Source organism: Ambystoma mexicanum, chromosome 8 (genome assembly GCF_040938575.1).
Source record: "Ambystoma mexicanum isolate Mex_15411 chromosome 8, UKY_AmexF1_1, whole genome shotgun sequence".
Taxonomy (NCBI): domain Eukaryota; kingdom Metazoa; phylum Chordata; class Amphibia; order Caudata; family Ambystomatidae; genus Ambystoma; species Ambystoma mexicanum.
In genome coordinates, this window is record NC_090929.1 from 668406353 (window position 1) to 668427993 (window position 21641).

General features: G+C 44.4%; 1 protein-coding gene across 2 annotated transcripts in view; it reads left to right on the forward strand.

The window, feature by feature from the left end:
- CASP9 (caspase 9) overlaps positions 1-21641 on the forward strand; it is a 653184-nt gene that overhangs the window by 512180 nt on the left and 119363 nt on the right. For both annotated transcript variants that reach the window (XM_069610458.1, XM_069610459.1), the window contains one exon: positions 21345-21492. In XM_069610458.1, the coding sequence (XP_069466559.1) occupies positions 21345-21492 (148 nt within the window). The remainder of the gene's footprint in view (positions 1-21344; positions 21493-21641) is intronic.

Sequence of the window (21641 nt, forward strand, 5' to 3'; positions counted from 1 at the left end):
GTTGTTTTTCACTGTTAATAGTTCAATACTGCAAGTTGTGTTTAAACTGAACATCCTTTTTCCAATCTGTCCTCTAGTTGCGAGTGGGTGTACGAACTAGATCTACACAGACAGTGAAGCGAACGAGAGATGTTGCTTGTCAAACCTTTTGGCAGGGACTTGAGACTGGAGATGCATCGTGCCAATGGGAAGAATATGAAGTGATTGACAACGGAGCTATACCACATGCAGCCATTGATAGTGAATGTCCTCCTGGTAGTTCGGATGCAGTTGGAGATAAATTCACAGAATCCACACCCGCAAAAACTATGACCGTGAGAAAGTTGAAGAAATTGTCCTATTCACCCATTGCCGGAGAAGGAACAGATGTTGCAATGGAAGAGAATGAAGTGGACTACAATGAAACACCTTCAATATCACTGAACATAGCGGAAGACGATATCAGAGATTCTACCTTTCATGTGAGTGACATGTCCTCAACGTTACAGGCCGAACCAGCTGGGATGCAGAGTGACAGTATAAGGAAAGAGGCCAAATTCATTGTATTCGATAGTTGTTTGATTGATATTATTATTCGGTTGAAATGTGGGCATTCGGTAGGTGGGGAAGTATGTGGGGAGCCATTGATTAATGTGACTCGTGCAATTCGAGGCACTAACCTTAAAATACATGCCACCTGTACAAAATATCATCCTTTCTCATGGTCTGCACAACCCATGCTGGGACAACTGCCAGCAGGCAATCTACTTTGTGCAGCGGTTGCACTTTTTAGTGGTTCAAGTTTTAAAAAATTAGAGTCTTTCTTTCAGCTTGTGGGAATCCATTTCATTGCGAAAACTCAGTTCTACAAATACCAAACCGATTATCTATTTCCAGCCATTAGCGAAGCTTGGAGAATGGAAAAAATGTCTATTGATAGTACATTCGCGGGCAAACGGTTCAGGCTAGCCGGTGATGGATAGTGCGACAGCCCAGGATTTTCAGCCAAGTACTGCACCTACCACTTTCAGGACATGGAAAGTAAGAAAATTGTGAGTTCGGTGGTCGTGCAGGTGTCACAAAGTACATCCTCAGTGGCCATGGAGCAAGTTGGCTTTGTAGCATCATTGCAAGAACTACAATCGCGGGGAATGGTGATCGACCTGATAGCCACGGACAGACACGTTTCAATTGCCAAGACAATGAGAGAAGAGTACAAAAATATATATCACCAATTTGACGTTTGGCATCTTGCAAAAACAATCAATAAAAAATTGTCGGCTGCAGGTAAAAAAAAAGATATGCAAGGTATTTCACAGTGGTCCAAGTCAATCAGCAACCATCTTTGGTGGAGCTCAAAAACATGTGGAGGGTCGTTGGAAATTCTACTGGAAAAATGGCGGTCAGTAATGCTACACTGTACAAACGTGCACAGCTGGAACACGAACCAACATTTCCACAATTGTGAACATGGCCATTTGTCCACAGAGGAGGCACGGAAGAAGAAGTGGTTGATTCCTTCATCACCCACTCACAAAGCCATTGAAAAGATTGTATTTGATAAAACTATAACAAAAGCTTTGAGGGGACTCACGGAATTCTGCCACACAGGAGATTTGGAGGTGTTCCACAATATGTGCCTAAAGTACAGGCCAAAACGATTGCATTTTGGCATGGAGGGCATGATAAATCGACTCTTTTAGCGGTCTTGGCACATAACCATAATGTCGGCCGTCAACAAAGTAGGACGACCGGAACTTTAGGGACGCTTCGCTACAATAAGGCCTTCACTAAAAGAAGTAAACAATGGGTGATCAAACCAGTGTTTGAGGATATGCAATATGGGTTTATTGAGAGACTTATTGTTGACGTCCTAGATAGGCACATAAATGGAGTTGTGAACGAACCTGTGCAGGTGACAACTGCATTGCCACCCAACATTGCCTCTGTTCCATGTCCACCTAAAGAAGAGCTCATTGAGAAATACACATCACGGTTTAAATGATTGTAATTTGATTGTCTGTTCTCTCGAGTCTCCTCATGTCGCAGGCCCATTGAATATGTTTATCTATCCAACCTTGTTCATTTGCGCATTAAATTAAACCAAACAGTAATATAAATGATTTTTCAAAAAATATAGAATGTCTCCGTATTTATGGTTCTGTGGGGCTGCAAAGCACGCAGACAAAAAGCAAAGATGGAGTGTAAATTTCAAGTCCTGTAAAACGGCCTTACACTGAATGTAGCTAACTAGGAATGTGTGTTCGTTCAAAGTGAAGGTCAGCTGCTTTGATTTTTTCTCGGGTGCCAGAATGGCCCACGACTCAGTATAAGGTTCTATTGTTATTTGACCTTGACAGGCCGGGACCACGTAAGAAACGATAATGAATATAATTTCAGAAACGAAAGCCATTTCATGTTCGTTCATTAGAAGAAATAAAACGTCGGCATAGAAGGAGTGGTATTTCGGGGCTGCCCTACGCACAGACACAATGGAAAATGCAAATATAATGTAAGTAACTCTTTAGATGAGTTTATACCGCAATTTAATTACTATACAGTAGCTTTAAAGACGGGTTAAGTTGTACTTGTTCATTCTATGTGGCATATTGTTTTGTACCGCGCACTATCTTGGGGAGAACCGTCTCCTCTCCCCTGCTACAACTGGTCCACTGTCTGCGACCTCGGTCCTGGGCCCTTCCACTCTCCACCTGCACTCCCTGTCAACCCCTGCACTGGGGGACTGTCTCAGTATCCTACAGCCCCCCCTTGACGTATAAAACCCAGTTGCACTGTCCTAGCTATGAAATAATTTCCAGACCTAATATATAAAATGAATAATTTTAATAAAGATCTGATGGTGAGACTAATTTCCTTTTTTTATGTTTTTCAAATAGATACATCGTCCATTATTGTCTGTGTCACGAGTACCAGATACCGGCGGATGGCTTCTATAATCGCCAATTGCTTCTCCGCGTGAACAACGTTAGCACCCTGACCATTTTGTGGGACGATCGCCAAGTACAAGTATGCCCTTACGCGGTACTAACGGCTAGATGCAACATACAGACCGTTGTGGTGGCCTAATGCCTCGTTGTTGGAACAGCCATGCGATTATCAGTGCGACCGAAGAGCTTATTTTATCGTAAACCAACACCCTGTCTACTGCACACGAACATCGCTTGCCTCAAGACGAAATATTTTGGATCGAGAGCAAATAAAAATTCATTGATCTAAGACCCTGTGTACAGCAAAGGAACATCGTGTGCCTCGAAACAAACTTTTCGGAACGTGAGCAAATAAAAATGCAAATCGCTGAATATTCTCAAAACATTTGATGTCAAATAAATGTACTTTGCCAAATGTACTATCTTGCCGTTTGCTTTTAAACCACAGTTTCATATTCCGAATTGTGGCGCTGTATTGTGAGATGATCTAAGACCCTGTGTACAGCAAAGGAACATCGTGTGCCTCGAAACAAACTTTTTGGAACGTGAGCAAATAAAAATGCAAATCGCTGAATATTCTCAAAACATTTGATGTCAAATAAATGTACTTTACCAAATTTACAATCTTGCAGTTTAATTTAAAAGTACAGTTTCATATTCCCAATTGTGGCGCGCTGTGTTGTGAGCTCATCTGTGTTGATTTCCTGGTTCTGTGTGGAGTCGGGTAGAAGACGCCTGGGCGCGTTTGCCTACGCAGCTCAGTCACGTCACGGATAGAGGCGGGGAATATGAATGTTTTGATCAAGTCTGTTTCAGGGGGGGGGGTTTGATTTAGTGCCGCAAAAGCAGGTGAGCCAGGGCGATGGGGGGAAATGATAGGATTATCATAAAATGGCGGATGTTTTCGAGTGCGTTAATGGACGAAAAGTCGGGTAAGGTCCATAGGAAAGTTTTCTACGATCTACCGATTTATGCTTAAAAACACATGGCTGAACCATAGGAACAATAAAAAAAAAGTCCCGGAACTATCCTTTAAGGTTCTCTTACCATCTGCTTGCCCTCTGATAAGACTATGACTATGATTTTGAGAGGCACCCTATTCTGGTGAAGAGAAAAAAACACATATGTCTAGCCAAATTCTATCAATGTAGTGTGACAGAGCAACAAGGCTTAGACTTGATGAGTGTGGGTGGTGAAGGGTTCAGTTAAGCACACACAGAGTACTCTTAATAGTACACATTTTCAAGAATGTATAAAAATACAATAACATTTATTAGGCCTCGAACAAACTCTTATCAATTAAATTCACAGGTAAGCAACACTACCAAACATTCACTTTTAACATATGTACATATCTACAACCACCTTGGAGTGTGTAAGAAACTCATGGTGGCAACAGTAAAGACGGACACAAATGATCACAGTTCAAGGGTGTTTATTGAACTTTATAATGGGCGAGATAAATACCTAATCTAAACCTAAATCTAAGATGGGAGCAAGCTAGGTCTATCAAATAATAATAAGGCAGTCCTAGTAGCATATTGTCAAATAAAAAAGGGCCTATACCAAAAAACCAATTGCCAATCCTTCCCACTAAGTTAGAAAAAGATTGTGGGATAATGTTATGCAGAAAAGAAAAGTGTTCACCAAGTGATAAGTCAGGATGGTATGGATGGGTCTCCCTTCCCCACGTTTGAAGCACGGGACAAGGCGGAACTCTCTAGCACAGTGCACTCTTTGGCCTCGTCAGCACGAAGTTCACAGTTCAGTTTCACGATATCAAAAACCTTCAGAGGCTAAATCTGCTTCTTGCAAAAGTCTCTTGCCTTAGAAGGCCTGTGGTGTTTCACAATGACAAACAAACAAACAAAAAGTAATCTTCCACCTTGGGCGATTGCTTTTCGCTCCCAGGATCACCCCCCCACCTGTCGGGCTTGGACCCTTATTGCAGTTTGGGTCTCCCTCTGTCGGGTTCACTACGGCCTTTAACACAGTTCATGTATTTTAACACAGTTCATGCATTTCTCATTTTCATCGGAAAGTGAGGTTTTGCTTCTCCTAGCCTTCTCTCGTCATCCCTCTGTCAGATTCACTCTTGCCACAATTCCTAGTTCTCATCCTTAATGGAAACCGGGATTCCCGTCCCTTAGCTTTCCTTTGGCAACGCGTCAGAAACTTTCGATTGTACAAGGGATTTGAAGTAATCCTTGTAGGACCACTCTGACGCCTCACTCCACCCTTTCATATGGCCTTCTGGTTCTTGTAGTTTCAAAACCGGTCCCGGTCAGAGCATTTCGAATGAGCGCCCATGTGGTGCCGGACCCCTCTGCACCTGGACCTAAACTGGACTTTCTTTAAAGTTCAAACACAATGTCTCTCTTTTTCAAATTGCCAGCTTTCAAAGTGTTGCTACATGCAATCTGGGGCTCAACACAGTTCGACATGCTATCAGGTTCCTCCGAATCACCAGCTGGGCTGAACCCATTGGCTTCTTTGATCTCCTCTCGAGTCAAGGATAGTACCACGGTAGCCAGCTTGCTTCTCCGCCTGCGTTATCAATGCGGGAGGCCCCCGTGCATCATCATCATTGTCGTCTGCTGCTTCGCACTCCAGCTGCAACTCCCGGTCTTATGATTTCCCTTTGCGGCTCTGAGTTGAAAAGGGATAGGGTAACTCCCATTTAGTCAGGTCTCACTGTTTTCCTTCTCCGTTTGAACTGCTGGTTTGGTGTAGCTGTCTCCTCGTGCGTTCAACCTTGCTCGAAGTGTGCTTTTGTGCTTGGCCTTTTATCCCTATGGGGAAGGTAAAGGGCTGTTAGGTGTGCTTGATTATTGTTAATTGAATTGCCGGATTCGGCCTGACCCGTGTGCTGGGACGTGTCAGGTAAACGGCTCTGGTGTTAGTCCATTGTCCATTACAGTGTAAGAAAACGTTTGTGTGGGAAAAGTGTGTGGGGGGGGTTAGAGCTTCTAAATATCCTACAAGGTAGGATGAGGAAAAGGTGTTACAGGGAAGGTGATACCATATCTCAACCCTCGGTGTCCCACTCCCGGATGACCCCTTGCCGTGGTGATCCTCTCCCACTGGTCCACCCCCAGGAACTGGATCCAATAGCGATGGCCGTGTCCTTGCCACCTGGACGACAGATCTCCAGGGACTAGCGGGTGCGACACCTTCAGGTTTCTTACAGGTGCTTTTGATAAAGAGTACAGGCACTTTACTTTTCACACAGATCAGTTTAAAGAAAACAGTACATTTAGTAAATCAAGTGGAGAAAACAAAGTTGAGCAATAAAATCGGTTAGAAAACAGACAAGTAAGTCAAAGAGTAGAACAAATAATACTCTCATAAAAACCCTTGCCTACTAAAGGAGATGGGCCTACAGCCTTTAAAGTCACATCTCCCAACATTATCTCTTTAGAAAGTGTTAAGTCTTTTAAGCAGGCTTGGAAAAGCCAACATGTTGGTGCAAGTGTCTCAAGTAAGAAGAACAAAGCAAGCTAAGTTCTTTAGAAGGTCCTCTCCCAATCCCACCACCTTAGGAGAAGCCCAGAGAGGGATCTGTTGAACAGACATTCTGCATCTCTCATGTATGTCTTTGAGTAAGCTTTATTTAGGTTACATGGTTATCTCAGCAAGTCCATGAGGTACACATGGAGGACCCCCCCCCCGACCCCTCCTCCCTGTCTCCCACCACCCAGGACCCATCCCTCCACTGTCTCCTTCTCTTTGGAATTATGGGTTGGATCACTGCATACACATTCTATTAACACTAATAGTACGGTGTAGAGGTGCACTCAATTTCTCAAGTTTTTTTTAGCTGTTCGTAACTGGTAAGTCTTGTATAGAGTCAGATTCCTGGGTGCTCCCTGTAACACCTGTGCTACCGGATCAGAACAATAATGCAAGAATAGCCACCTTGAATCAAAGTAGGTGCTGACAGTGGCACACACAATAACTAACAAGTTAATAAAGATATTTTCTGCATCAATTCATTTGTCATAAAAAATGTCTTTATATCAATGTACTGTTCATTTTAGTTGGCAACAAAATGAGGAATTTTTTCGCCTTGTTCAAACATAATGAACTATTACATTAATATTGCAATTAATCCTAGTGATTTTCATAATTGAATGCTGTTGCGTTATTTCATAACTCATACAGATGTTTAACTAAAACCAAAACAATTACATGTTCTTGTTAACAATTATAAATTGCAATCATATTTCTCAACAATGTGTATCCTGATATCTTGATGGGAAGTATGTAACTATCCCTATCTGCTACTATGCGTTTCGGGCTATATAAGCCCTTCTTCGGGTATCGATATCTGCAAACTTGAGTTTTGTGAATATGAATAATAAAATTGAAGGGGTTTTAATCAACTCATATTTATTATGCTTCATCTTTCCTTTAATAAAGGACTATTACATGTCACTGCACTAACCTGCAGATGGGCCTGTCAACTAATTGCTATACTTTTTTTTTCGTGATTCATAACACATTAATTCCTTAGATTTGCGTTTTACAATGGATTTGTCAGTCATTTTCTTTTCTATTTTATTTCCCTTCCCATTGTTGGTTCCCTCCCCTCCTACATCGTTTATCGTACTACAATTATATTGGTTGATTATGATGTTTCAGTTCAAATGCTAATTGCTATACTCCTTTAGGCGCCGGTGAACAGAATTCAAACTTTGCGTTTTGAACTTATTTTTATCCTAAAACATTTTTATTTAAATTAGTATTGAGGTTATGTTCGGAATGTTTAAGGTTTGAGCAACCCTATAAAGAGACAAAACGTTTTAAGTCATATCGAGAGAAGTAACATTGATGTTGCCTGCATCCAATAGACTCATTTAGAATTTTTTGAAGAAAATATTATTTTATCTAGATTATGGGCTAAATGTGTGTTTTTTCACACCACTGTAGGCAAGAAGGGTTGAGTTTGTATCCTCATTCACAAAAGTTCCTCCTTCCAACTCATTAATGAACAACACAATCCTTCTGGCCACTGGTCAATTATCGATTCCCTAATTAATAATTTGCCAGTCACAATTCTTAATATTTACGTACCCAATGCCCCTGATCCCTCATTTTTTCTGACTTGAAGCAAATCATTTTAAAGAAACACTATGATCATTTTATTACACATGGTGACTGTTTTCAAATCTATGGGCCTCATTACGAGGTCGGCGGTGAGGGGTTAACGGCGCCAGTAAGGATGCCGGTGCCATTAACCCCTTACCGCCGCATTCTGTCCCTTAGTGGGAGCCGCTAAAGGACCAGGAAGCTAATAACGTTATTAGCTCCCTCCCCATTCCCATTGAGCCCTATGGGGGCTCGAATGAGAATGGGGATGGGGATTTTGAATGAGGAATTACCGGGTCCTCCAAGGTTGGAATGACCCGGTAATTCCTCATTCAAGGAACCCGGACCTGAGTTTGGAGGCAGCCATGGTGCTGATAGCACCATGGCTGCCTCCAAACTCGTAATGAGGCCCAATGACTTTACTCTTGACCGGAAATCTAATACTAAATTTACTAATTCCAAATCGCACAAACAATTTGTTAATTTTGTAGAAGAACTTTCTCTTTTATTTTACTTTATTGTATTTATACTGCGCACCGATAAACCCGTAGGCGTGAGGGCGCATACAATACAAACAACTTTGAACATAAACTATTCCATTAACTAATGTGGAAATAATTATAAGTAGATAAATTACCCCCAACAAGGTAAAGCAACAGACACGTGGCAGAGGACTAGAAACAAGAGCAGAAGGCATATCATAAGGAAAAGGAAAGAGGCATCATAAAGTAAAAACACCTTACAATATGAAATTACAATTTGAGGCTCCTCTGGGAAAATATTTGCAGCGTTTTAGGAAGGCAGGGAGAGTACTAACCCCACAGCCAATTAAGACACAGTCACTATTTGGTTGCGTAAAACAATCCTTAAGGTCCAGTCTCTGAAGAATCAACAAATCGGCCATTCTGAATACACCCGGTCCTGTTCTCTGTCGTAGCCAGGCAAGAAATGTATTTCACAAGGCGTGTTTGTATTCTTTTCCTTCAGTCTTCTGGATATTAGTAATGACAAAGTTCCTTTGGTCCATGATGAAGTCGTAAGTGCTGAAGTCATTTAATTGAGGCATTTGTGATTTTTTTTAAATGAGGACTCCGCCGAGGTGCCTTCTTGAGTTTAGCAGTCCCCACTACAAGTTGTTTAACTACTAGTTGACCAGGTATGTGTACCAATGGAGATATTTCCTGTATTGGTTCTGTGATGTCAGCATTGGGGGACTTAGCTCTCTCGTTGATGGATAATGTTGGCCTCTTGGCCACTATGGGACCCTCGTTGGGGAAGACAGTCTGTGTCGCATGATCTATGGTAGCCCTTTGAAAATTGACTTGGCAAGCGTTGTCCAATTTAGATGGCTGTGACAGAGCGATTGGACTAAGATGCCTGTCTCTCTGAGAGACCGAGGTCATCCCAGATTGACGTAGATCAAGCACCCAGTCATTCAAAGAGTCCACCAAAATACCAAGATCAAAGGGATCAACACGTAGGAGGCAATACTAGCCATGAGAAGTGGCCATTGTTCAAGTTGGACAGACCCAACCAATACTGGAGTTGGTTCCCCTGCGTCCATAGCACTAGTTCCCCTTGTGCATTCATGAAGACCTGTAGTAGCCAGATTCCCAGCCAAAGGGTCAGTCACGCCACTCCCCCCACACTTCTCAACCGGGGTCATAGCAACAAGCCACGTCCCTAATGAGAACGCAAACAGTGGGCACTGCACAAGCGGAATTAAATCACAAGACACAGGGTACTTAGCTACACCCTCTAGAAAAAGGAACTCTCACAGAGGTTACCAAGATTCCGTGGTTTCCGGGGTCAGTCCTAATAAGATACAAGCTTACCAATGGTGCTGGGAAACACCACAGCATTTGCAGTGTTCACAGCCTTCTAGTCAATTAAGGGTTCCAAGAGTTCCCGCCGGGGTGCCTTTACCTCATATGAAAGCATCACCAGGAGACTGTAGGGCAGTTGCTAATCCCCGACAGGCGGCTGAAATCAACGTGGAACTCCGCAGCCCACTACAGCGGATCCTGCTAGAGCCGCTGGAGGCTGTAGCCAGCACATGCGTACAACGCCGACATGTTAGAGGGGAGGACCTAACTAGACGTCAGAGGGTTTCCGACGCATTGACAGGTGGCCAACTAAGCACTCGTCTTGTCGGCACAAGGCGTTTTGCCATCCTGATGCTAAGGAATACATGTTTTTCTTTCTCCCCATAATTCCTGGTTTAGACTGGATCATATACTCATCAATCCTTGCTTAGCGTCCAAAATTATTCATTCAGAGATTGGCCCCATAGTTTGTTCTGACCACGCCCCAGTCTTTACTACCCTTGAATGGGAACCACATTCTTTTCCTTTTTCCAAGTGGAAGTTCAACTCCTTTCTATTAAATGACACCTCTTTTATTCAACAAATAAACATTTTGTGCTGAATTCTTTAATAACAACCCCCCATTGGATACTTCCAACCATAATAATTGGTATGCATTTAAGGCTACTTTATGTGGTTTTATTATACAACTACTCGCTATTAAAAAGAATCAAAATTAACACGCCTCACAGGATTTTCTTCACTCAATTAAAGCGCTTGAATTATCATACTTCAATCGTCCCACTGATGCTATTTTTAAATCCCTTTTGTCTAAACGCATTAATACAATACAAATAAAGCCTGCTCATCTTTGCTAAGGACTAAAGCAACATTTTACGGCTGGTCCAATAAATCAGGCAAGTTGCTAACGTCTTATTTCGAAAGGAAAAAAAAAATCATAACTTCTGTTATTAACCAACATGGTGTTATGGTTACTGGAGTAGAACAGATCAATAATGCCTTTTTGGATTTTTATAAAAAACTTCACTCACCTGATCAAACTATTCTTGAGGATAATATTCGTGATTACATACATAAAAATAAAAATATTACAGATCACCCAGTAGACTCAACCTTTTTCGATACCCCAATTTCATTGCAGGAAGTACAAAAAGCTATCCTCCACCTTAAAATTGACAAAGCCCCTGGACCGGATGAATTTCCTATTGATTTGTACTGCTCTTTCCCAACCATACTCTCCCCTAAACTTCTTGAACTATTTAATTGTTTTACATCTCTAGTTCATAGTCTTGGCACATTTAGCAAATCCCTATTAATTTTGTTCCCTAAACCAGATAAAGACCATTCATATATTAAAAACTATCGCACCATTTCAAACTCTGAATCAAAAATCCTAGCCAAAGTCATAGCTAATAGATTAGAAAGTTTAATGCCTAAATTGGTCAATATTGATCAATCGGGTTTTATAAAGGGTAGGTATGCTTCCTCCAATGCTAGACTTATGTTCAATGTTCTTTCTCATGCACAAACTGCATCTAATCCTCTTATCCTTCTCACTTTAGACACTGAAAAAGCCTTTGAGAGTTTTGTGGCCCTTCATGTTTCATTCTTTGCTATGGCACGGATGTAGCCCTACATTTTGTAAACTCATTACTCTTTTATATTCTTTGCCCTCTACTAGACTTTTAATGAATACTCTAAATCCTTCCCTATTTCACGGGCAACCAGACAACGTTGCCCCCTCTCTCCTTTACTCTTCATTCTAGCGCTAAAACCTCTTCTTCAAAACATTACTGTTAATGAGGATATCAAAGGCATTATTTAAGCAATAAGCCCCGAACCGCGGGGGCATTACTGAGTCAGGTAATGCCCCTGCGGCGAGGGGCTTATTACGATTAGTACCCCGGCCCGCAAGACCGGGTTACTTATAGCATTTTTTCTGTTCCGCAACACTGCAGATAAAAGAGAAATAAGAAGGTAAGTGGGTTTGGAGGGCAGGGAGGGGATTGTTGAAGGGGAGGGGTGGAGGAAAAAAAACAAAAACATGTACCTGAATCCCCGGCGGGGGAGGATGGCAGCCTCCAGCTGTGTGGTGGCTCGAGCAGGGATGGCCCCATTTAAAGCCTCCTCATTGGCTGATGGGCTGCCACGCCCCCTGCCGGGAACAATGGGAAGCAATCCCGGCCGAGGAATACCCACTCGGGTAATGCTCCGGCGAGGGCCAATCAGAATGTTTGTTACATTCTGGTTGACACTCGCCAGGTACTAATATTAAAGACATCCCCATCAAGTTTTCCGTATATGCTAATGATATCTTGCTCTTTCTTTCAGATTCTGTCAGCGTTACCGCCTTCTTTAATGGTTTGAAGCGAATCACCCTCCTGCTCACCTGAATCCGGATCCTCCTGCTGTAATTCGTGCAGCCTCCTTTCCCATATGTTTCTTTTTTTTTTTATTTGCAGATGTGGCTTGCCACGTAATGAAGCCACCGTGGGAGTTGAAAACAACAACCCAGGGGCCCCTTTTCCGGAACAGCCGGAACAGAGGAAAAAGCCCTTGTGCACAAAAAAACCCTTTCCTCGTATGTAGTTCGATCTCTGGCAGAGCTACCGTGGAGGCTGGGTTTCAGGAAACAGCTGTGTGAGTATCTTGCCAAGGAGCGGAGCGGATGGCGAAAGGAGGACCGATGATAGACACGAAAATGTACCAGGAGCAGGAATAACAAAACGAAGGTAAGTCAGGGTATTGCAGAAGGGGAGGGGCCGGAGCGCCAGAGGAAAAACACAACCAAGAGGAGCAACGATGGAAAGCAACGAAGGAAAGAGAGAGGAAGGCGAGGAGCAGCGAAGGAGGGGAGTATGGAAAGAAAAGAAGCCACCATAGCGGGGAAAGGAGAGGAGGGTGAAAGGCAGAGTACAGTGCGTACTGGAGCGGAAAAACACTAGCGATGCCTCCCAAAGAGGAAAAGCGGGACGCCGAGCCAAGGGTTGCAACGCACTGTCCTCCGGAAGGGGAGGGAAGATATACCCATCGGCAGACAGTGTCGGAGCAACTAGACCGCTCGACGTGTTTCCAAGAACAAAACAGCACTATGATGGCTGTTTGAACACCAGCGGTCCCACAGACGTCTACCGACTCTGGACATGACAGATTCACCTACATCTATTCCTGTGCTAATGTCTACAAGCGAACAATTTATAAAGTCTCGGGTTACAAATTAAATTAGGACAAATCAGAAATCCTCCATCTTAATAACCCCTGCATATGTCTAATATTCCTTTATTTGGCATGAAATGGTGCCCGTCTTCGATTGAATATTTGGGTATCCATATTGCTGCAGACATTCCTTAAATAAATTCCTCTACCAACTAATGGTCTCCTTTGTTTCTTTCCTGGTGGGGCAGCTTGGAATCTATCAAGATGATGCTTGGCCCTATGATTATGTATTACCTCTCTAGGATTCCAGTCTTGCTTTCATCAGCATTCCCTAAGAAAATTGATAAACTTCTGTCAACATTTTTATGGAATAATTTAACTCTCAAAATTGCATTTTACAAAGCTCAGAAAACCAAGCTTGGAGTTACATTTCCAGATTTTCTCAAATATCAGAAATCATTTGTACTGCAACAAATTATCCTATTCCAAGCTAATGAACCTCAACTAACTAATGCCCCCTCTTGTATCAAACTAGAATTTACATTTATAACACCCTTCTCTTTATCTAACTTTCTTCAAACTTCTTACTGGCCCAGTATCAAAAAATATCGGTTCCATGTGTTAATATCCCCGCAAAAATATTGCGATACAAAAATATCGCCATATTTTTGCAGTGATATTGACCCATGGAGTCGCATCAATCCGAGGCTCTGTGTAATTATTGGAAGTGGCTGTATGCGGGGAAAACCGCACCCCGCTTCTGCTGTAGTTACAACAGTCGCCATTTACTTTGAAACACGCAGGTGCACTGATCCTATTATTTTCAGCATAACTTGCTTTACCGTTCCTTCTGCTGCACTGTACCTGCAACATATTTGTGATTCTCACTTGCGAAAGAAACTGTTTCAGCACATAGGAACTCCGTAGCTTTATTGATGCTGTCCTTTCTTTTTCTCCACCTCCATTCGTCCTCACTGTTGTAGCAGAAAACCACTTCCTACCTAATTTTTCAGTTTTCCTAGCTGCTGCCTTCAGAGCCTACCTTACACTTGCAGGCATCCCTGGGTAGTCGGTCTTTCTATGGGGAACGGGGGGTCCTCTGTTGGACTTCCCCCACCACAGTTCAGATGGTTTCTCTTTCCTCTCCATAACTCATTGCCATTGTTGCTAAGACATTCCATATCACTCAGGTATGTCTTTGAGTAAGAATTATTCAGGTTACATGGTCATCTCAGCACGCCCATAGGCTATTACATGGAGGACCCCTCTCCACCCCAGGTCCCAGCTCTCCAACTGACTCCTCCTCTATGGAACCTTGGGTTGGTTTATAGCATACACATTCTATTAATGACCTCAAACTTGCTCTGAAACTATTCACATCAGCACTCAGCAGCTCAAGAACAAATGCATAAGACAGATACAACATAATCCTTGTCCAGAATGCAACCTATCACAATCAGGCAATGGAGAGTTAGTTTTAGGACTTTGCACCCCTTAAACCTTAGGGAAGAAGAGGGGTAGAAACCGGTATTTAAACTCACCCCCTGTGCTCCAATTCCATCAGAAACCACTTCTAACGCTTCCGAATTTGGTGGGCACACTTACTTAATGCCTTGGTTCCGTTGGCAGGGGTCCAGTGGTCATTGGTGCTGAGGTCACTGTCAGCATCTGGGTCTAGGTTTGACTAGTCAGCGGTTCCACGCTCTGGCAAAACGGTTTCGGACACTAGACACCTTAATGACCCTGGCACTTTGTAGACAAGACAACCATTAGGCGGATGACCTCAGGGGACCCCCCCCCCAGGACACATTGCAGGCAGCAGACAGGGATGAATACCCCAGCCAACAGCTTGAAGACTACTCTTGTGACGAAGACAAAGAAGCAGGTCCTACAAGGCCCCCTTTTCATCCTGGAGAGCTACAACTGCAAGGCAAGCCCTCTTGTCCCAGCCCCCACATCCAGCCACAAACACATACCGCTGCTTTTCCCGGGAAAGGGTTTGCCTTATATGGAATATCCGACCCTGGGAGCCAGGAAGAAGGCCAAAAGACAAGATGGCGAAAGGACAAGGTGAAAAGTGGACGCAAGAAATGTAATAAATACAGTCGAAAAATAGCTGCTGCCATTAGCCCATCCTGGGCACATCATGATGGTGACAGAATTAAACTTAAAGCAAAAAAAGAGAGGGATGCAAAGTACCCCAACCGCATCTGACTGTAAGGCGATGCGTTCATTGTAAAGCAAACAAGGAATGTTGTAATGGGGGACATAGCAATGGCACCATTCAGATTAGAAAAGCAATTTAAGTAAAGATAAAAGGCTTTATTGACCTTAATGTCAGAAACAGTGATATCAGCATTGGCTCACTCACTTAAATAGTGACAGTCTTTCTGCCTGAACCCAAACATCACTGCCATCTATCCCTGACAGTCATAATATGGGCCTCATTATAGGTTTGGTGGTATCTCAGTTGTAAATCTGCTGAGTTACCACCAAACAGAATTACCATTACAGCCACTTGGTCTAGCCGTATTACTGCCAGATTGCAAGTGGCGGTAGTGTTGTTAGTCCCCATTTATTTGGAGTCCATAGGACTCAATGGCGCATTTTGCCAGAATTACTGCAGTGGCAATTCCGCTGACGGTAGTCCGCCAACATCAGGCCGAAAGTTGGCAGATTTACCTCCAGCTGACAGCTGGAGGTGAATCCTCCAACTTTCTGCCTGGCGGAATACGTTAATGCCTTCGCATTTAACCCGCACCACCCCAACTCGTAATGAGGCCCAATATGCTGCAGCTAGATTATTCAAATGACTCAAGCAAAAACAGCCACATCTTGCCCATAATGATAGACCTATAATGGCTCCTGTTACAACTCTTCTTCATCTTCAAGAGAGGCAGCATCGCCTGAAGGGCTGAAGCAAGCAAACGTCCACTCTGCCTTGCAGATGCACTTTCTGTCTCTGGAAGAAAATTATTGCATTGTTCCCCAGAGGTCATGCAATCTCCAGGCTGGAATAATAAAGGATCCATTGTATTTTTATTTACTTGTTCGTGTTTAATACTGCCTGTTAAAATGGATTTCTGAACTCTGTCCTGGAGGGGCAGAGGTTCAGAAGGCCAGCCTAGTTTCTTGGAACAGGGTAACCTCTGGACAAGCCAGACCAATCAGGGTAGTGATCGCGGCGGTCAAGACTAGGTCTCAAGAGGGGTGAGGGGTGAGGGTGACTGAAAGCCCGCAATGAGCACACAAAGCAAGGACACTTACAAATTACTCCAAGCAGGTGTTATATTAAAAATATAGACACATTTATTATAAGGCCTTTGTAACATTGACCGTAGCAAGAAATCACAATAAAACTCAAGTAAACCAACACATACCAATCAAATCCAATATATACAAATACAAATGGGTCTAAACAGTTAGACGCACGGTCTCCTGGGGGAAACCAGACGTGGTCTCCCTCTCACTGTGCTTAGAGAGGCATCAGCTTCACCTCACTGATGATCCCCAACAAGGGTGAAACACGTGTATGGGGTTGCTGGTGGTACTCTCGTTCAGGTTGGAATTGCCATTGCATTTCGGTGCTGGACTGCCCCTGGGCAGGACAAAGACTGATATGCAAAAGGATATTTCGCATCTGTGAAAGGCACAGTGAGTAAAAGCAGTGGCTGCGAACTCTCAAGTGGTTAATAACCACTGAACAGGTTATCAGGCCTTGTTCTGTCGAGAGAGGGGCGCCCGCTACCTTTGCAAACTAAATTTCAAGGAACCTGGGATTGGTAACCCTAGGTCTCCTGGGGGCAACCAGACATGGTCTCCCTCTCACTGTGCTTAGAGAGGCATCAGCTTCACCTCACTGATGATCCCCAACAAGGGTGAAACACGTGTATGGGGTTGCTGGTGGTACTCTCGTTCAGGTTGGAATTGCCATTGCATTTCGGTGCTGGACTGCCTCTGGGCAGGACAAAGACTGATATGCAAATGGATATTTCCCATCTGTGAAAGGCACAGTGAGTAAAAGCAGTGGCTGCGAACTCTCAAGTGGTTAATAACCACTGAACAGGTTATCAGGCCTTGTTCTGTCGAGAGAGGGGCGCCCGCTACCTTTGCAAACTAAATTTCAAGGAACCTGGGATTGGTAACCCTAGGTCTCCTGGGGGCAACCAGACGTGGTCTCCCTCTCACTGTGCTTAGAGAGGCATCAGCTTCACCTCACTGATGATCCCCAACAAGGGTGAAACACGTGTATGGGGTTGCTGGTGGTACTCTCGTTCAGGTTGGAATTGCCATTGCATTTCGGTGCTGGACTGCCCTTGGGCAGGACAAAGACTGATATGCAAATGGATATTTCCCATCTGTGAAAGGCACAGTGAGTAAAAGCAGTGGCTGCGAACTCTCAAGTGGTTAATAACCACTGAACAGGTTATCAGGCCTTGTTCTGTCGAGAGAGGGGCGCCCGCTACCTTTGCAAACTAAATTTCAAGGAACCTGGGATTGGTAACCCTAGGTCTCCTGGGGGCAACCAGACGTGGTCTCCCTCTCACTGTGCTTAGAGAGGCATCAGCTTCACCTCACTGATGATCCCCAACAAGGGTGAAACACGTGTATGGGGTTGCTGGTGGTACTCTCGTTCAGGTTGGAATTGCCATTGCATTTCGGTGCTGGACTGCCCCTGGGCAGGACAAAGACTGATATGCAAATGGATATTTCCCATCTGTGAAAGGCACAGTGAGTAAAAGCAGTGGCTGCGAACTCTCAAGTGGTTAATAACCACTGAACAGGTTATCAGGCCTTGTTCTGTCGAGAGAGGGGCGCCCGCTACCTTTGCAAACTAAATTTCAAGGAACCTGGGATTGGTAACCCTAGGTCTCCTGGGGGCAACCAGACGTGGTCTCCCTCTCACTGTGCTTAGAGAGGCATCAGCTTCACCTCACTGATGATCCCCAACAAGGGTGAAACACGTGTATGGGGTTGCTGGTGGTACTCCCGTTCAGGTTGGAATTGCCATTGCATTTTGGTGCTGGACTGCCCCTGGGCAGGACAAAGACTGATATGCAAATGGATATTTCCCATCTGTGAAAGGCACAGTGAGTAAAAGCAGTGGCTGCGAACTCTCAAGTGGTTAATAACCACTGAACAGGTTATCAGGCCTTGTTCTGTCGAGAGAGGGGCGCCCGCTACCTTTGCAAACCAGACGCACGAAATGTGTAGACCACCTAGATGGGGAGGAAAACAGGCAGTGCGAATAATAATTAGACCCAGTCCGCCTTCAGAGGCACCTACCTAAAAGGAAGTCCGAGCCCTACGAAGAGTGGAGCCTTGTGCTCAAAAGTACCTGCACACGCTGGTGCCAACGGGCAAAGGGGAGTCTCTTCGAGGGAATCAGGCAGTTTAGTTCGATGAACAAATGAAGATAAACAGAGCTCCGTGACTCAAGTGCAGCCTCCACTGTGGGCAGAAAAAGAGCGCGAGTACGGAAAGGCGTGCTGTTTGACACAGCAGGGAAAAGCTATGGGCTACTGCAGGAGGGTGACCAGTTCCTAGCGATGCTACTCACCGGTCCCCGATGCAGGCAGACCCAGACTTCTCCGCATCAGTTTTTAGTCCTGGCAGGTTCAGATACGAGCAGGGGACGTCTCGGCGTCGTGTAGATTCCGCAGCAGCAGAAGTTGAGTTGAGGATGTCCCAAACGCAGTGAACCCGCACAGTTTGTTACCACAGCAGGGCAACGGAGCGGCCATGTGTATTTCAGCCAAATGTACACTACTCACTTCAGACCTGGGAATGCCAAGTGTACGAATCGTGTGAGAGTGACAAAGACTCGTAATACAACACAACCTGACGGCAGTTTCAGAGCAAGACTCCTGGGTAGGCTGGTCAGTCTGCTGGATGGCCCAGAGACACTTCCGAAGGCTTACGTGCAGGAGATGGTGAAGATGCTGAGAATAGTTGTTCCCACTATTCCAAGGGGCGAAGTACCAGTACAGGCCTTCTCGTTCGATCAGAGGTAGAAAGGGTTTCACAAAGCGACAGCAATGCAGAGGAGCAGTCCTTCAGCGGGTCACCAGCGATTCCTCGATTCAGCCTCGTAGTTGCAGGATACTTGGCTCCTGTATTCCTTTGTTCGTGAGAACTCAGGAGATCGACATGGTAGTGGTGTTTCCAGCCTCCTCTTATCCACGGTTCCCTTCGAGCCAAAACGGAGGGGACCCAATGGGAGATCTGCTCACAAAACACTCACACCATACGTGGAACTATCACGGACCACGGTGGTCCCAGGCATTCATGACACACTAGACTTTCTGGCACCCAGGGTGTGTATTGGGACCAGACATCCCAGCCCACATCCTGGAGGCACACACATGGCCTGTAGAAGCCCGGGAAAGCATCTGTGTTTCGTGGGAAAGTACATGCCCAAATAAGGAAGGCCCCGGGTCGGCTCGACCTGGGGGAGGTGAAGGGGGCAAGACGGTCAGCGGACAGGACAAAGAGCCTCGTGGTCTGGCCATTTTGGGAGCCAGGCCACCATTTTGGGCTAAGCTCGAGAAATGTGCTTAAACGCCAAAAGGAGCTCAAAAACACAAAGAAACGCTCGCTGCCACCAGTCCCGTCCGTGATTCACTTGCACCGTTCATTAACAATCCAAAGAGCGTATCTAGGGCCTGTAGATGACTAGAGACCCAAGAGAGCAGTAACTTAGCTTACAGTGCCCTCTTGTGCCATGTTGCGCGAAAGCTGCAACATGATAAAAGAACTACGGAAAACAAACTGACTGTCTTAAGGGCATGTCAGTTTCCCCGTAAGAATGGAGCGAAAGTGCGGCAGAAGGCTGCACTTCTCTGGCAAAGTCTAGATCATGGTGAAAACAGCAGCAAAAAGTTTAGGGGTTGCCACATGGAAGGAAAATTACCCACGATTAAGAAGTCTTTCCTAACACTGCCTCCTTGACAAACATAGATATTTGCATCTACACCATAGAGTTGTGATGATAGGTGATGAAGATTAAACTCCATGAACTACACTAGACTACCAGTTCCTTCATGGTTCAAGTGATTTCCTCCATAGAATAAACCATCATAGTTCAAACGTAATAAGGTTTGGCCTTTGCAAAACGTTCACCTGTTATTGGTATGGACCTGAAGCACTGATTCTGGAGGACTGGAGTCAGACATATTGCATATTAAGCAGCACATTAGACATCCGAGACAGTTGCATTGGTAGAGAAGACTAGACAAGTTTAACATTAGCAATCTATTATTTCTGGGATGGACAATGTAGAAATGTATATTCAGGCCTTGGTCATTGAATCCATGAAGAGACTGTGGAATGTATTTAGAGTGGGTTAGTTGCTTATATTAAAATATGCGAAGAACTCCCAGAATGACCTTACAATCCCAGTCACTTTTTCTAATGAGTGTCAAGATGAACCTGACTATTTTCCAGGACATTGAGATCACTGTGTCGAAACATAGGTATGGGACCAGAGTGCAGTCTTTGGGTAAATTGTGAATGTATTGATGTCAAAAGGAAAATATTGTATGCATGTCCGCATAGGTGGCCCAAAAGCAGTCCATAAGCATGCCTGGCAGTCCAAGATGCAGGACTGAATGTGCTGTTGGGGAGCATTGGGCCCATGAAGGATAACTGCTTGTTCCACAGGGAGGCAAAGCAAGTCTTCCAGGTCTTTTCTTTTGTTGGTGGTAATCATTTGGCTGTCATTCTATGATAACATTCAAGAATTTTGCAGATGGAGCATATCTGTCCTAGGGTCCTAAGCCCCTAATATTGATTCTACATCACTTGGCTTAACATACAGGCTTTCTGAACACTTCACTTTGATATGCATAGTATACACACATTCTTCAGGCTTGGAGCATGGGTGCACCCTTTTGCTTGTGATTCATGGTTTGAAGACTACTATCCATATGTCGATGTGCTTTATACACTAGCATGATCTTGGAATATCTTACACAAAGCTGTTGGCTTATGCATAGCTTTTCGATGCACAAAGCTCAAAGACCTTTCTGGGCATTTTAACACTCGCTGCTCTCTGGCCTACCAGATGCACAACTGTGACAGGATTATTGAGCCTCCCGTTTTCCACTTTAATTGAGTGAGGTTTGGGAAGTCAGTGTCTCTATATTCTGAGTGACAGGGGCAAATAAGATGGGACTAGTCCTATGAAGAACATATCTCTGCATGTATAACCACTGCAACATGACCATATTTGAGGTCAGCACCTGTACAGTAGAACATTGTGTCCCTCCAGAATTGATGTTTGGTAGTGTCAAGTGAAAATGTTTGTGTGATTATTCTTCCTTTCTGCTTTTTACGACTTTAGGCCCGTCATATTCAGCTTCCTGGAGGGGTTTATGGTACAGATGGAGTTGTGGTTCCCGTGGAACGGGTGGTAACTTACTTTGATGGACAACACTGTCCAACTCTGCGTGGGAAACCGAAACTCTTCTTCATTCAAGCCTGTGGTGGAGGTGGGTACATAAAGAAATGAATGTGCAGGCTTTGACATTGGGGCAGTAATGTATCCCTAGCCCCAACTGGGTTTGTTTCACAGGGTAAGGCAGAGGACACTACCCCATGGGTTATCTTTTCTTCCGGGCACTGCCCTCTTAATGTTGTA